General features: G+C 37.7%; 1 protein-coding gene across 2 annotated transcripts; it reads right to left on the reverse strand.

Moving 5' to 3' along the window:
• Window positions 1-224: 224 nt before the first annotated feature.
• On the reverse strand, window positions 225-14,217 carry galcb (galactosylceramidase b). Of its 2 annotated transcripts, none has more exons than XM_053335364.1 (17): window positions 14,063-14,217; window positions 13,876-13,944; window positions 13,725-13,788; window positions 12,550-12,663; window positions 11,362-11,501; window positions 10,445-10,483; window positions 7,586-7,716; window positions 6,078-6,233; window positions 5,845-5,969; window positions 4,201-4,328; window positions 4,019-4,108; window positions 3,846-3,935; window positions 3,623-3,767; window positions 3,338-3,518; window positions 1,874-2,037; window positions 1,705-1,781; window positions 225-644 (listed from the first exon to the last, which is right to left on the reverse strand). In XM_053335364.1, exons 1-17 carry the CDS (start codon window positions 14,201-14,203, stop codon window positions 498-500), a joined length of 2,001 nt encoding a protein of 666 aa, XP_053191339.1. In that variant the 5' UTR covers window positions 14,204-14,217; the 3' UTR covers window positions 225-497. The 2 variants fall into 2 exon arrangements, with proteins under 2 accessions (XP_053191339.1, XP_053191340.1); XM_053335365.1 differs by lacking the exon at window positions 7,586-7,716 and adding an exon at window positions 10,127-10,254.
• Window positions 14,218-15,387: the final 1,170 nt, after the last annotated feature.

Raw genomic sequence — 15,387 nt, forward strand, 5'->3', positions numbered from 1 at the left:
GAAAATGTCTGCTGAGATAAAGCATGTGTTACAACATGATAGTGCCTGCATCATGGTTAGCAATAGTAATGACTGTGTACTAACTGTACTGTGATGATTCAACACAAACATGAAAAATAGATGATCTTCAGTTGTAGGACTATGGTCTGTATGGTCATAGGCTTTTTATCCCAGCGAGGTAGGCAAAGTTTCAAATCATTACAAAAAAAAAAAAAAAAAAAAAATCAGAAAATATAAAATGTTTTTATTTCATAAAAACCACAGTGCAAAATAATGTACAATAATCTTGGACAGCAGATTTCAAGGGCGCAGTGCTTTATGTTTCATCATGTGCCCTTATGTATCCTCAACGCTTGTGTGAAATCATTAAAACTTTTAATTTTAAAATCTATATTGCTTGAAGCCAAGAGATAGAACTCTTAAGTGTTAAATCTTCACATTGATCAAGTCAATAAATTAATCACAACATTCACGTGAATCATCATTTCACAGTAGAATCATTTTTCTGCCTCCACGGCAAAGTTATCAAACTGAGCCAGTTCATATGAGTGTGTTCCTATAGCAGCCCAGCCGTTCTTTGGTGTCAGTACCACAGCTTTTTTCCACAGTGGATATCCATTCAGCTTCCCAGACGCATACTGACCCTGCAGCAGAGACAGAGAGAGAGACAGATAGAGAGACAGAGAGAGAGACAAGTTTAACCACATACAGCACATTTACCTGTTTTACTGGTTACAGTATGACTGTTTACAGGCTATCCAGACAGTCAGTCACATGGATGTGACCATAAAGCCTGCAGACGATGGCTGAGAGGTTCAGTTACCATGTGATTACACTGTGACTGACATTAACACCCAGTCACTGCAGTCATTTACTAAATCATCAAACTTTATTTATATAGCAGCTTTCATACAGGTTAATGTAGTTCAATGTGCTTCAAAGTTGTAAACTAGAATTAAAAAAGAGAAACAGATTGAGACCAATTCACTGGCAGAAAATAAGAAGTGATAGAAGTGTTTTAAAAATTAAAAAAAATAATTAAATAAAGTAAAATAAATAAGAGAAAATAAATAATAGAAGAAAAAAAAGAAAAAGAAAAAAAGCTTGTGAAAAATTAGAGTAAAAAATGAGGTTAAAATAGATTAAAAAAGACAAAACAAAAAGTAATGAAATAAAAGACTAGACTAATAAGAGCAAAGGACAGAGCTGATGTAAATGTATGATGTAAAAAAAACAGGTTTTATGTTTCATTATTAATGGGACTGAATACCAACTGATATATTCAAATGTCTTGTTATGTTCAACCGATAGGCCAAGACAAAAAATATTCACTATCTGGGTTTTTTGCTTCTTCTTTTTTTTTTTTTTTTGCTTAAATGACTTAATCTACTATTCTAAATTAATCCATACTATATCAATCTATACTATAACAAAAGATCCATTTTCAGTTGAACTACTAATCAATTAATGAACAAATCATTGCAACTCACTTTCAGGTGTATTTAATTGAGTCATGCTTTATTTTTGTTTGGTGCTATTCATAATGACCCTAACCCTTGTAGATATTCATTATGGATATGGGAGAATGGTTTGTGTGGGCAGGAATATAAATCTCAGGGTGTGGTCACTTGTCTTATGACACTGAAACAGCTGAGCTACTCCCAGTGAAGGCTGACAGCAAGCTCAACAAATGAAGAAACTTACTTGTACAGTGAGTGATAAGGTGTGCCAACCATACGCTCGAGTACCAGACTGTCCCTCAGCCAGTACTGTCTGACCAGCTGTAGACACAACAATACAACATCATTCACTTTACATGCTTTTAAAGTCTGACTACTACTTTTAACTTCATGATATAATGTGTGATACTGACCGAGATCATTGGTGACTTTGTATGTGCCGTCTGCAAACACCCAGAAGAAGACTCCTTTAGCGCTGCGGACTGACTGCCCTCCTTTATCCACCCTGGCTGCTATGAAAGCACCACCAGTCTTCACTTTCTCCATGAAGATGTCACATGTGACAGTCAGGTTCTGCCTGGAAAGTAAATACACGTTAAAGGTATACGATGAAGGTTTTGTTGGTGTTTGTGAACATATCGCTCATTGTTGAGAGAGAGAGAGAGAGAGAAGTGGTGGTCGAGTGAGGTAGACTGAGTAAAGAGAACAAACAGCGTTGGTGAGATTAAAGGTGGTTATGTTTTACCATACTTTTGCACAACCCTGCGGGAAGGTGCAGCCTTGCCAGATTTAGTGTGAATGCAGAGCTTTATCCTCTCTGCTCTGTGTGTGTGTGTGTAGCTCAAACACACACACCTGCTGCTCTTTACACATCCGTGACACACAGACGGAGAGCAGAGAGGAGCAGATGACAGAGACAGACCCAGTGGTGTAAACAGATCACTACACTATGAGTCCTGACCTCACACTCTTATTGGCTGGAGGCTACACCCCCAATGCCCAAAGGATAACACTCTGAAATGTTCTAAAGCAAAATAATTGACAGAAATGCAGATAGAGAGCAGAGTCTCTGTAGATTTATACACCAAGACACACTCATAAAGACTCTGAAGTGATGACAGAGATAAAAATCAGTAGGAATAATAAGGTCCAGCATTATTCAATAAGTGCAACATGAAATAAATGTCATTGTATTTAAATGTATTCAACATTTTTGTCATGCCATACTAAATGTCTTATATGTTTCAGCTCAATAAATGAGTGCAGTCTGTATGTTGTTTAAAAGTTCATTGATTTCACTGAATAATAAGTTCATGATAAATATGTAAAAGGTCAGCTAAACTCATTTGATTTAATTCATGTTTATATAAGAATGATGTTTTGTATAGGCAAACAGTATTTTAAGCTTTCTTTGAGGAGAGTCATTTATGTTACTGTCACTTTAAGAGAGTAGGTCTCTTGACCACACAGATGTATATCAGGCAGTTGAGGCTCAATTAAGGACAGAGCCCTTAAGCATTACTGCTGATTAGGAGAGCTTAATTTTAAACACTCCTGTAAGAAGATACTGCAAAACTGTGGAATACATATACTTTTTAAAAATCTTTTTTTAGATCTGAGTCCTGTGGAACTTTTTTCCTGCTCAAGTGAATGAACACAAGTCAAGCTAAAGCAATTGATGAGCTTCAACTCCTGCACATACTTTCTGGCTATATATAACAATCACTCCCACTAATATAAATAATGACTCATGGATCATGACCTGGATGTGGATATGCAGCAGAAAAGGAATGCATGCATAGATTAACCAATTACAAATGAATAGAAACTTTCAACATCTTCAGTTACTGAGCATGTTCACTGAAGCATCATCTCACCACTGATAGTCTCCTATGACGCTGATGGTCTGGTCAGAGTCCGCCACCCAGGTCACGGGTCTCTGGGTCACAACTTGGCGCAGGGTGAAGACATGAGGTCCGGGGTCGGTCAGGTTGACGTAGTACTCAAACACCCCCGTCTGGTCTGCAAAGTCTGGAGCTTCAGAGAAGGGGGGGGTTGCTACAGGAGAGCACATACAGTAAATACAGCAGTTTTGTACCATCTGAATGATCTGTAGAACAGCAGTAAATAAACTGGTCTCTGTGTGTGTGTGTGTTACTTACGGACATTAAAGTCATCCTTGTAGACTTTGGGGAAGCGAGCAGAGGGAGGGGGGTCGGGGTAGCTCCCTTTCTGTCCTGTTTTAATGGTGGTTAATGTGTAAACCTCGTCTTCTGCCAGATTCAATGTGAACGTTCCATCTGACAGCTGAAATCACCACAATGTCTTTATCAGAGACAGTTAGATTAAAATGTGTAAAATCTATTTTGGGAACTGTCCCTTTACCTTCAGTGGAGTCAGTTTCTCAAAGAAGGAGGGCTTTTTAGTCTTGAAGTTAAACTGCGACCGCCATACTTGGAGCTCCTTGATGGATACCTGGAATATTAAATAAGTGAGTGTAAGACAGAAGTATCAATCAGTATTTTAATAGTTTGGTGAAGAACTCCAGAGGAACTTACAAAGGATCCCTTCAGCTGGAATGTTGCATTCTGGGCCGTTACATTGAAGGGAAGGAGTGGAGGTCTGATGCACACTGAATGATCGTGAGTCTGTAGAGGAAACAGAGGAATATGTTGTAATGTTTTTGTCATACTGTAACACTGTATGTACATGAGCCTCCAGAACTGAAAGCTGAATTTACCATGGTTTCTATGACAACGGTGAGGTTTCCTTTTCCGTCAGTCAGGGCTACGTAGCTTCCGCCTTGTGCCAGATGTCCAACAGTCTGCAGGTAGCTCCATCCAGGCTGACTGAACTGTGTGGTGTGAGCTGCAAGGAACACAAGTCACTGCTAAACTGTATCATGTGCTATTAACTCATTTAAATTAAACAATATATCTGCTGATCTTCTTACTGATGCTGATACTGTTCAATATCAGAATGAAAGGGTTACTGCATCAGCAGAGGCTAAGATATACCGACTTGTAGTCCTTAGTAGGGATCAAGCTCCAAAGACACTAGATCCTACATTTCCCACAATGCATCACATTTACAATCAGAGAAGACACTTTAAAAAGTTGAACAGTACTCTCTGAAGAGTAAACTGATTCATGTATTAAATTGGTGGAGTGACCCTTTAAATTCTGCACTGCATCATACATTTGATTTGATTCAGATTCACTTCTTGATTCAATAAACCAATAAAGCAGTTACTATATTTAGGCTCTTCCTCCAGTTCCTCGCTCTTGTCCTTTGTCCACTGAACCTCTATATGAATATAACTGAGAGTGAAGCTAACTGGTCTGGATGAAGCACACTGTCTGACCAACAGGAAAAAGCAGAGAGCAGTGTGTGAGAGTATGCTGCCTTTTGATAGAAAAAAGTGAAATCCCTTAACCTGCCTGTATGAGAATAATACAATGAAAACATGACTAGATAAATGATTTTCTGTAGTGATAAGAGGGAAATAAAAAGCGTTCAACAGTACAGAACAGCCTCTCTGCTCAACTGTTAATACCATCATTATCCATAATGCTATTGTCTCCTCCTGATTAGACTCTCATTAAGAGGTCTGTTAAAGTTGAGGTTAGATGTTCCACTCCAATAACAACCTCTTAAAGATGAACTACAAGATAACACCAACATGTGCTCACTGACTTGTGGAAGATAAGAGTTGCAATTAAGTGAATCTAACTTATCAAACTACAGTATTTAATAACTTAATGAACCTTTCTGATAAGTAGAGTAACAACTAAAAGCCTCTTTAGACTGGCTTCTGATGAAACTGAGCATCTTTAGAGTGCATTATAATAGTAGCATTAGACCTGTCATGATAACTACTATTGTTGGATGATAATTGTCTCAGAAATAACCATGATAAACAATATTATTGTCATTTGAAGATCATTTTATACCACAGATATAATGATAATGATATATATATATGATAATTAGGTTATTGTATGATAAGTAGATCATTATTGTGACAGGCCTAAGTAATGTATTTCCTTTCTGGTCTTGCTCTATAGACATATAGTTCATTCTTTGAAGTTCTTTGTTTAATATTATTACTGCTGGAGCTCATGAACCTTGACCTCTGTGTAACAACTGCTTTCAGTAATAAGCTAATGTGTCTCAGTGTCATGTTAGTGTGATGTCATCCTGTTGCATTGTTGTCAGTATCAGCTCGGCTTGTGAAACTATCCTGCAGCCTGTGTCAACATGTGAACAATGTAGTGAATGATCAACTCTTTCTATTTGCCGTCCTTCTGTGTGGTTAAATATCAACAGGAACTAGTGTCACATGTCCTCAGTATGTCATGATATCTGTGTCCCACATGCGAACCTGTGATCCAGATAGGAGACTCCACCACGTAGTTGCCGCTCCAGGGCTCCTCGGCTGTCATCAGCCCGTCTCGGCCGAACGGCAGCTCCTCGTAGTAGCTGGCCACCAAGTTCCAGGAGATGGTACTGCAGGGAGAGTCAGAGGCTAAGTTAAAGTGATGAAGAAATGTACATCACATTAAAAAAGCATTTGATGAGACTAGAATTGTGCTTGTTGTTGGTGTGTGTGCTTACGCAGTCATGAGTCCGTTGACGTAGTTCTGGTTGAGGATGCGAGCCCAGCAGCCTCCTCCAACCTCATCGTTGAAGGTGCTGTAGTCCTCTGAGGACCACAGCTTCTTCTGTGTCTTCAGGGCCTCCATCACTGTGGTGGTGCCTGGGTAGTGGGCCCTGAGGGGGGGGATTACATATACGTCACACAAGGTTAAAAAATTCAACTACTTTTCATTGAAGTTGTGTTGAGTTTTGTACATTCCGTCTCACCAAACACAGTGTGTGCATTATAGAAGTCAGTTATGTTGAATACATTTCCTTCCTCATTAAACATCTGCTAAACTGATGTTTGAATGTGTAACATCCCTATGCATCTATGTTTCCTCTATCTATTATTGCTACTGAGTGTAGCAGAACAGTACATTTGATTTGTAATCAGGTATGTGAAGGTTACTTTGGAAATGTAATTGGTTACAGATTACTAGTTACTCTATTAAAATGTTCTAACCAATGTTTCCAGCTGTTAGGGTAAGTGTTCCCATAAAGCACCAACATCTAAGTCCAGCTGTTTTTCATGGATACTGACATGATTAATAAGAGAGATCATTTCTTATAAAACATTTATCTCTCATTTGAAAATGTATTCAAGCAAATGAAAAAAAAAGCCCACCAACAATAAAACATGAATACATCTGCTGCGTTTAGTTTTTTAAAAAGTGCACACACAAACATGCAAATAAACAAAATACAGGCAAAGAAAAAAAGAAATCACCAATTTAGCAACAAAACAGGGAAGCTATGTAAGTAGTGTTTTGCATCACTTACATAGCTTCATGCAGGTTGCATGATTCACACATTACTGCACATATTGTCTAGACACTGGCTACAGCTAAACCCTCACACTAACAATGCTGGCCTCATGCTAATTGCTAGTGTTCCGTTTTTAATGTCCCCAGGATACTTACTCTGTGTTGTAACTCAGTTCTGTTGTTGCATATGACTTAGAGGTTTTATTTGTTTGCAGCACATTGCCACATTTTCTTTAAACTGCAGTGTGATGATATCTACTTTAAGATAACTTTATTTACTGTACTTCAAAACATTCAAATTTAACTATTAGATGAATTTAATTATTAGATGAATTAGAAAATATCTCTCTCCTCTCTCCAACCTGTGCTATGAAGTTACTCTATTGTATTATTCTTGTGTAATTGTGTGTGCCTCGACAGACAGACAACAGAAAAAGCCTACTGTATGTCACATACCTGCACCACTGTGGACACACATCAAATATATTTGACTGAGTTTAAAACTACAATGGACATGTCAGAATACAGGAAGATACTCATGCGCACACGCACACACACACACACACACACACACACACACACACACACACACTAGACATTTTCAGCAACAAGTATCAAGCTAAGTGACATCAGCCGACTGATATTAAAGCGTCCAGACTGGCAAACAAAGAAGCCATAACATGCAAGCTTTGATTGACAGGTGACAGAGGAGGGTCCTACCCTATCACGTCTACGGCTCTGTTGAGCTCAGGGTCTAACATCAGAGACAGGGTAATGGGCTCCCACAGGTTGTCACTGGCTATGATCTTGACCCTCTCCAGGCCGCTCTTATCCAGAGTGTACCGCAGCAGCTGGTACAGCCGGTCACAGTGACACAGTGTGGAGGAAGAGCAGAGGAAGAAGAGGGACAGACAGCTGTGACAATTCTGAATGTGTGTGGCTTTACAGTATTTGCTGCAACCGTGTTAAACTGAAATACCTGTAAAAGCTTTTGGGGGAAATAAAGCCAATTATGGAATCAAACTGACAACCATGTAACAAAAATGTAATATCAATTATTGTGCCAACTTTAAAGCTGCATTAATGTTTTTTGTTTGCTCCATTCAGATGAAAATAAATCCAATATTCACTCTCCTTTCAACTCTGGTTTGTTCTCCTCCAACTTCTGAACAATATATCTAGCTCTTTAGCTGCTAAACGCTATGCTATGTTCACCAGCTAGTTGCTAACAGTCTTCCTGCTGTTCAGTGCCATGGACGTAACATCCGTGACGTCACCCATTGGTTTGTGGACTGCTGCTCGGAAGTCAATAGTTTCGAATCTAGGCAGCGCCATCTTGAAAATTTCAGGTGCATGCTGGGAAAAATAAAAACACAGATTCTACTTATATGGGCATGAGGCGGGGCCATGGGCGGAGCCAATGGCGGAGCGGGGAGGTTGCTATGGTTTGCGAGGGCTGGCTCTCGAGGAGATTGGTCAATCTACCTGTCAATCATGACGTAGCCACGCCCTAATGCATACCCTGCTTTATCAAATATAAAATCAGGGAGGCCAAAATTTCACAAATGAACATCATACTGCATTGAAGAAGGCTTTAAACTAGCGATTGAGACCATAAACACATTTTGAAAACGTTTACTGAGGTTAGAAATCAAGTGAGAAGTTGGTGAATTCTCCATTGACTTGTATTGAGACAGAAGTCCGTTTGATACCAAAATGGTCGTCCCCTAGTGGCCTTTTGATAGAATGCAGTTCTAAGTTACTTCTGCGTTGGCCTCATTTCAGAGGACCAGAACTCCCCGCCTGTTCAGTGCTGAGCAGGTAGTGAACAGTGAGTTTATATGAGCAGCGCTGAGTGATTATTAAAACTGGATATTGGCACTTATCACCTGTCACAATTACATTTTAATTCATTATGTCCTGATTCGATTTGTTTATATTAATTTCAATTCAACTTATTTGACGTCCTCACAAGAGATTAGCCTGATATCTGTGCACAGCTAGCAGTTAGCACTAGCTACACGACTGGCAAGAAGACACTGATTGACTACAGTACTTTAAACTGACATGTAGTCTGTCACTATTCACACCAGTTCACAGGACTCAACATGGCTAATTTAGCTGATAGCTGAGCTGAATTTTTTTTTAACAGAAAGTAACATCTTGTACATTAAAGCTCAACAACCAACATTTAACTCTACCATTTTAAACAAATAACCACAACCTACATTAAACATTAAACACACATATACATGATAATTGGGCCTAGAGCTCTATGTTAGCAAGAGCTAACTAGCCGTCCTACTGCGGTCTCTTTAACTGTGACGTGTAGTCTGTAACTATTCACACACTTTACAGGACTCAAGACGGCTAATGTATACCGTGCACCATAATCATTTTAATATGTTTTTTCAATGAAAATGAGAATAATAATGTAAACATTATCGTTCCCTTCATATTATAAATCATAATTCAATTTGAATAGAATAGAATGGATACTTTATTGTCATTGCACTGATAAAATAACGTGAAATGTAGTTTAGCAGCATTCCATATAGTTTAAGTGTCCTAAAATAAACAATGCCTTAAAAATAGTCAAAATTGCAATATCAGTCAAAATAATTGCGATAAGATTTTTTAAAATGTATTATTATTCAGCCACAGTTGGGTCCATTATGATTTTTGGAATGAATATTGGATACTTTGAGTGAAAAACCAGCCCAGTGACATTTTTCATATCACAGTCAACTAATTCACAGATACTTGATAATATTGACTAGTGCAGCTTTAGAATAACATATTTTTGTTTTAACATGACGGCAGCAATATACTGTCCAGGTTTCTACATTGAAATTGGTGAGTTATGTTGAGCGGTAAAAGTGTCATGCTTCACTGGAAAATACTACTCCATGCAAATGGACATGCATATATGCAGATGATGGAGTTAGTTTATGATTGAACTGTCACTTCTGACTCTCAGATGTAATAGAAAAACAGCCACAAACATTTATAGAGAGGAAGAATTCGACGGATGAGGAACACAAGCTGAACTGAACTGAAAAGCAAAGCCACACCCAGATGCAGTGGACGTTTCACCATCTGCTCATCACAAGTTTGGTCAATCAGTTATCAGGGATCAAATTACCCTTTATTGAGCCTGAACCACATGGTGAAACACACGCCCCTGCAGTTGGTCAATTTAGTGATTATGCAATAAGAGTTTTAAGCATTTCATTTCAAGTCACCACCGACTGTACTTACCCAATCACGTCAACAGCGTCATTAAGGTACGGGTCAACAACAATAGAATTGGCGATGCTCCAATCACCATCAGCTGCGATGATGCCAACGTCAGTAAGACCGACTTTATCCAGCGTGTTCCGGAGCACCTTAGCAACAAAGACATGCTCTCAGAGGAACCAAGCTGGACTTTTAAAAACATCTCATCCGCTGAGAGTCCATCCTGGATTTCTCATCAATGTTGGTGGCTGTTTTTCTACTTAAACTTGAGGCTGAGCTACTAAATAATACACAAAGACTTGTCTGTCAAATCAGTGATGTACAAAAGGTTAGAATTACCTTGATGTACTTGCTGTTGTAGCTTCGCTCGTTCCAGATCTAAATTGATGAGAGTGAGTTTCCATTACACAGGTTCATTTGTAATCAGCTGACAGTTAACTTTTTGTTACAGTTCTCACCATTAGAGCCCGACCTATAACATAACCGATATATCAGTCAGCCAATATTATCAGTCGATATTAACCGATCACAGCTAATCGGTATTGGTGAATATGTTGTCCGACATGTGCCAATTTATTTTTATATTTTATGTATATTTGACAATTGGTTATTAAATTCCCAGAGAAGTTTACTGTTTCGGTTCTACGCACAATTACCCAAAACTTTGTGACAACCATAGTTGCAAAAAACTGGAAATAAGGGCAGAAAATCACAACCAAGACATGCTGGCTACCATTCAGTTTATAGAGGAAGTAGCAGATAGGTACAGAAAGGTAGTACCGAGGGCAAAGCTCATGTACATAAATTAACTTGTTGACTTGGAAAGGATTAAGGTTGTGGCAAAAAGAGCAGTACAGCCCATAAGGAATGGGAAGGCCCCTATGCTACAAGGTAATCTAATCACACCTGATGTCTACCATGTATTTATCATAAATAAATGTAGATGATGAACAGCCTGACTGATTTGCCAGCAGGAAGTCGAGTGTGGGAGGTGTCTTTTTTTTTTTGGCACTTTTTCTTCTGTAAATTTGTACTTTTGACTTGCATGGCAGATATTATGAAAATCAACTTTGTCTTTAACTGACTAAACAACAGGTTCAAAAATGAACATCTCCCATGAAATAAGTTGCATGTATACCTTCTAGCTGTAGTTCCATGTCCATTGTTGAAGGCAAAGTTCTGCTATAAAGGGTAATTCTACAATATATAACATGGAACGTGAACAAGAATGAGAATCAGAGTAAATGAGTACACACCCCAACATATTCAATGTCCAGATCATGGTACTGTTTAGCTCCAAGGATCCAGTTCACTACGTATGCTGCAGTGATGTCTGGAAAGTCATAGGGCCAGTTCTTACCATTACCCACCCAACCAGGGAACGCCCAGGGTAAACCTGCATGAACACACACAAACATAGCTGAAGATACTTTTTATACCACCAATACAGTTATAATGATAAGTTACATTTTCTAAAGTCTAGCAAATCTTTGATATATCAAAGAGGTAGAAGTTCCATGAGGCTTGATAACTCCCCTCAAGACAGCAGACATCAAATATCCTAAACTTCAGACTGACCCTGAACTCAGCTTTCAGCCCAACATTGACTTATTATAAAATCCAACATCTGGTTATCTGAGCTCATTCCATGCTTAATGATTTTTTTTAATTCTATGTCAGAAAAAGAATCATATCTCTGCTATTTATACCTAGAATTGATTATCAGAACACCTCTTATACTTATCTTAGACCTCTAAATGTAGTTATATAACTCTCTGTGTGGATTTATTTAGAGATGCCCATACAGAACTCTTCACTGCTTAATGTAGGAATCATTTCTTTGGTTGCAGCCTAAAGCTAGAAGGTAGTTTCACCAGCTTTATATGAATAGAACAGTTTTTGGTTCCATACAGATCTCCATAATCAATCAGACTTATCCAGTATCCCTTTTTTTCTTGTCTCTAGAATTTTTTAAGAATTTGGACGCAGGTCTTTTCGATAATAAGCTCAAGCCAACTTTTTTTTTTTGATCTATCACCTCTTCCTGCTGCTTCGGGACTTCTTTAATCTGTCATCTTTAAAACAGCCTGTTCATGCTTTTGTGTGTATTTTGCAATAAGAAGATAAGCTGCTTCAAGTGCTCTGTGTACTGATGAAACTTATCTGATTTTCGGGTCATTTCTTGTATCCACTTTTTTTGAATAACAGCTGAGTGTTGGGGGGAAGGGTGAGTAAGCTGTCTGTATGTATTTTATATTGTATGTTTCTAGCATATATGTAGACATTCCAAAAAAACCCTGATACATCCAATTAGGAATCTGATATTCGTTTACATGGTATTGAAGACATATTTCAGGGCTGAATGAAAAATTGGTTTAGTGTTAATTCAAGAAGTGTAAAAGTATAGTTAGTTTGGGGCACAAGAAATGACAATGCTTTCTTACCTATGAGTGTGATGTTTGGGTTCCTCTTCTTGGCCTCTTTCATAAGCCACCACTCGTAGCCTCGGAAGTAGTTCTGATCATTCTCATAGTGCATGTGTGACGGCTCTGTCCCATCTATACAAATATCACAGTCCAATGAGACATCGAAACCAGGAAATAACAGGACTCAGAGGAAGTTTATTAAAGGCTCTAACATGGCTCTGACATTCTAGAATATCTAAACAACCTCATGGTACCGTACTACATCTGTTCTACAAGTCATCAGATTAGTCAGCACAGGGGGAAACAACGTGTGTATGGATGTCTATCAGTCTGATACTCAAGAATATGACATATTACAAATATCTAAATTAAGTGATCTACAGAAAATGAATAAAAAGTATTTTTAAGAGAAAGCTAAACATGTGCCTCTTCATTTTAGCATTTTATAAACTTCATCATATTCACACTGAAGCACCACTGAACTTCTTTATATGTTGTATTTAACTTGAGTTTATATACTGTATTTTTATTCTATCTTGTTATCTATCATCTTATGTTTCTAGCATCTTATTTTCATTGTATATTACATTAATGTTTCTATTTCTTCCCTCTTTCTTTTTAATTTAAATTGCTTTAAGCTCCCTTTAGGTTCTTTACATGCAAAGCACTTGGTGTATGTATATTCTGTTGTAAAGCACTTGGAACTACATTGTTTTTTATGAATGTTGCTCTACAAAGTTATTACACTCCTCGCTGATTTTTGGGTGCAGCCAGCAGTCAAAATTCAAAAAATGTTAAGTTTAGAATATAATGTAATGCAAGACAAGAATGGAAAGATGGAACCAGCAAGTGTTTTGCTATTTTAAACTTACAAAAATCAATCAATCCATGAGCAAAATATTGGTACTACATTTTGACTCACTTACATGTGTCACCCAGTGATACAACATCATTACAATTACTTAATATAGTAATTAAAATAAACCAATAACAATAGATACAGTAGAGATTGAAATGATTAAAGTACATTGTGCTCATTTTAAATTTGTGGTTCAAGGTGAGTTGCTGGCCTTCTCTGTCTTTTTATCATTAGTTAGCTGTTGTTAGAATATAAAGAATACTTTGAAGGAGTTACCATGAGCTTCCTGGATAAACATTAATCATTAGTTTTAATGTTACTAAACATCACTCACCAGTAGTTTGGGCATCTCCTCCAATCTCTACCTTCAGTATGTGCAAAGACGCCCCAAAATTTGGCTGAAAACATCATAAAAAATATATAAATGTAAGTTTTTAAAGTAGCGGCCACAGTAAAGTGAATGAATGAGTAACGTTATAGCCTACCTTGAACAGATAGTCTAATATCTGGCTACGGTAAGGCTCTGCGTAGTTGACCAGTAAACGAGACGTCGCCTAAACAAACCAGGACATAAATAAAGTTATATTAAAGAATAAGAATAAGTGCATTATTCACACTTCACGTCCTCCTGTGGGAGGTATCGTACCAGGAAGTAATTGGAGATAAACTCACCCCTCCGCCGCTTAAACCGCCAATTCCGTCAAAAACTCTCCCCAGTCCGTCTTTATCGTTCAGGACATAATTCTGTGAAGAGGACAAATCTAAAAACAAACTTAAAAACAGCACAAACACCACAGAAGCTCTCTGCTCCATACTGCTCAACTGCTCTCTCCGCTTTCCCTGAATGTCACATGGTACGTCACATGACAGCGCTGCTAGAGGTCACGTGGTCTCAAAAACCCCCCATAACAATAAAATGTCACAAAACTATTTACAATATAACACAAATATGTTACACATTTGAGCTCAATTGGTGCATTAGTACAATTTAAAACTGACTTTTAAAAAGAAATAGGCTACAGACAGTAAAGGATCTATCTATCTATCTAAAACCTTACACACCATTTGTATATCAGAACTTTTTTTCTTCTTTCCTCTCCCATTAATCATCAGAGAGAGAGAGAGAGAGAGGGAGAGAGAGAGAGAGAGAGAGAGAGAGAGAGAGAGAGAGAGAGAGAGAGAGAGAGAGAGAGAGAGAGAGAGAGTAAGAAAATACTTTCATTTTTTATTTATTTTTTTAATGCATGGTTTTCACTTGCAATATTTGAAGCATTTTTACATTGCTGTGTTGGTACTTTTACTTAAATGTAGGCTCTAAGTACATCTTCCATCACTGCTTACAACAAATAAATATTCACACATATTGTATCTTTAACTTTACCAGGATTTTTACTTGTTGCTCTGGGTTTATTTAATATCCTAAAGGTGCAATAACATATGTTGCCACAGGGTGTCACTGTTGTCAAACTTAACAAAGTTTGGCTGCAGATGGACCAGCAGACAGATCATTTTAGTAAACTCTGCTTTGAAATGATGAGCACAGAACACTGATTACAATCATTCAGAGCATTTATGTGCAGCGAGATATGTTTTCTAATGTACTACAACTGACCTCTTTGAAGACAAATGCCAGTTTTAATCTAGAATAAATACAAAACAGAACTTTTTAAAATCTTGGACTACGTCTGTCAAGTTAATGTGTCATATGACTTGAATTATTGTGTTGGTATAGGCTTCACTTGAGGAGCTACATTTGCATTATTCACATTTGATTAAGTGTATCATGTAATACCTAAATTTAACCTAAAATCAGTTTTTGATAGTGCTCTGTATATAAATGTGCCCAGAGTATACTGTAAGTCATTAAAACTACATAATTCCATGTCAAACATCAAATACAAAATGCATTCTGTACATAGCCTATATGTATTTACAAATGATATGTTGTCTGATTTGGTAGATTTACACCATTTTGCCTTTTTGCATCAATCCAGCCA

The sequence above is a fragment of the Scomber japonicus genome, chromosome 16, assembly GCF_027409825.1.
Source record: "Scomber japonicus isolate fScoJap1 chromosome 16, fScoJap1.pri, whole genome shotgun sequence".
NCBI lineage: Eukaryota > Metazoa > Chordata > Actinopteri > Scombriformes > Scombridae > Scomber > Scomber japonicus.

Excerpts from the sequence above, each read along its gene's own strand:
- galcb (XM_053335364.1), bottom strand. The coding sequence starts at position 14,203 with ATGGAGCAGAGAGCTTCTGTGGTGTTTGTGCTGTTTTTAAGTTTGTTT. Across the intron at positions 11,502-12,549 it reads CCCAAACATCACACTCATAG|GTTTACCCTGGGCGTTCCCT; the intron begins GTAAGAAAGCAT and ends GTGTTCATGCAG. Across the intron at positions 6,234-7,585 it reads AGAGCCGTAGACGTGATAGG|GGCCCACTACCCAGGCACCA; the intron begins GTAGGACCCTCC and ends CCCCCCCCTCAG.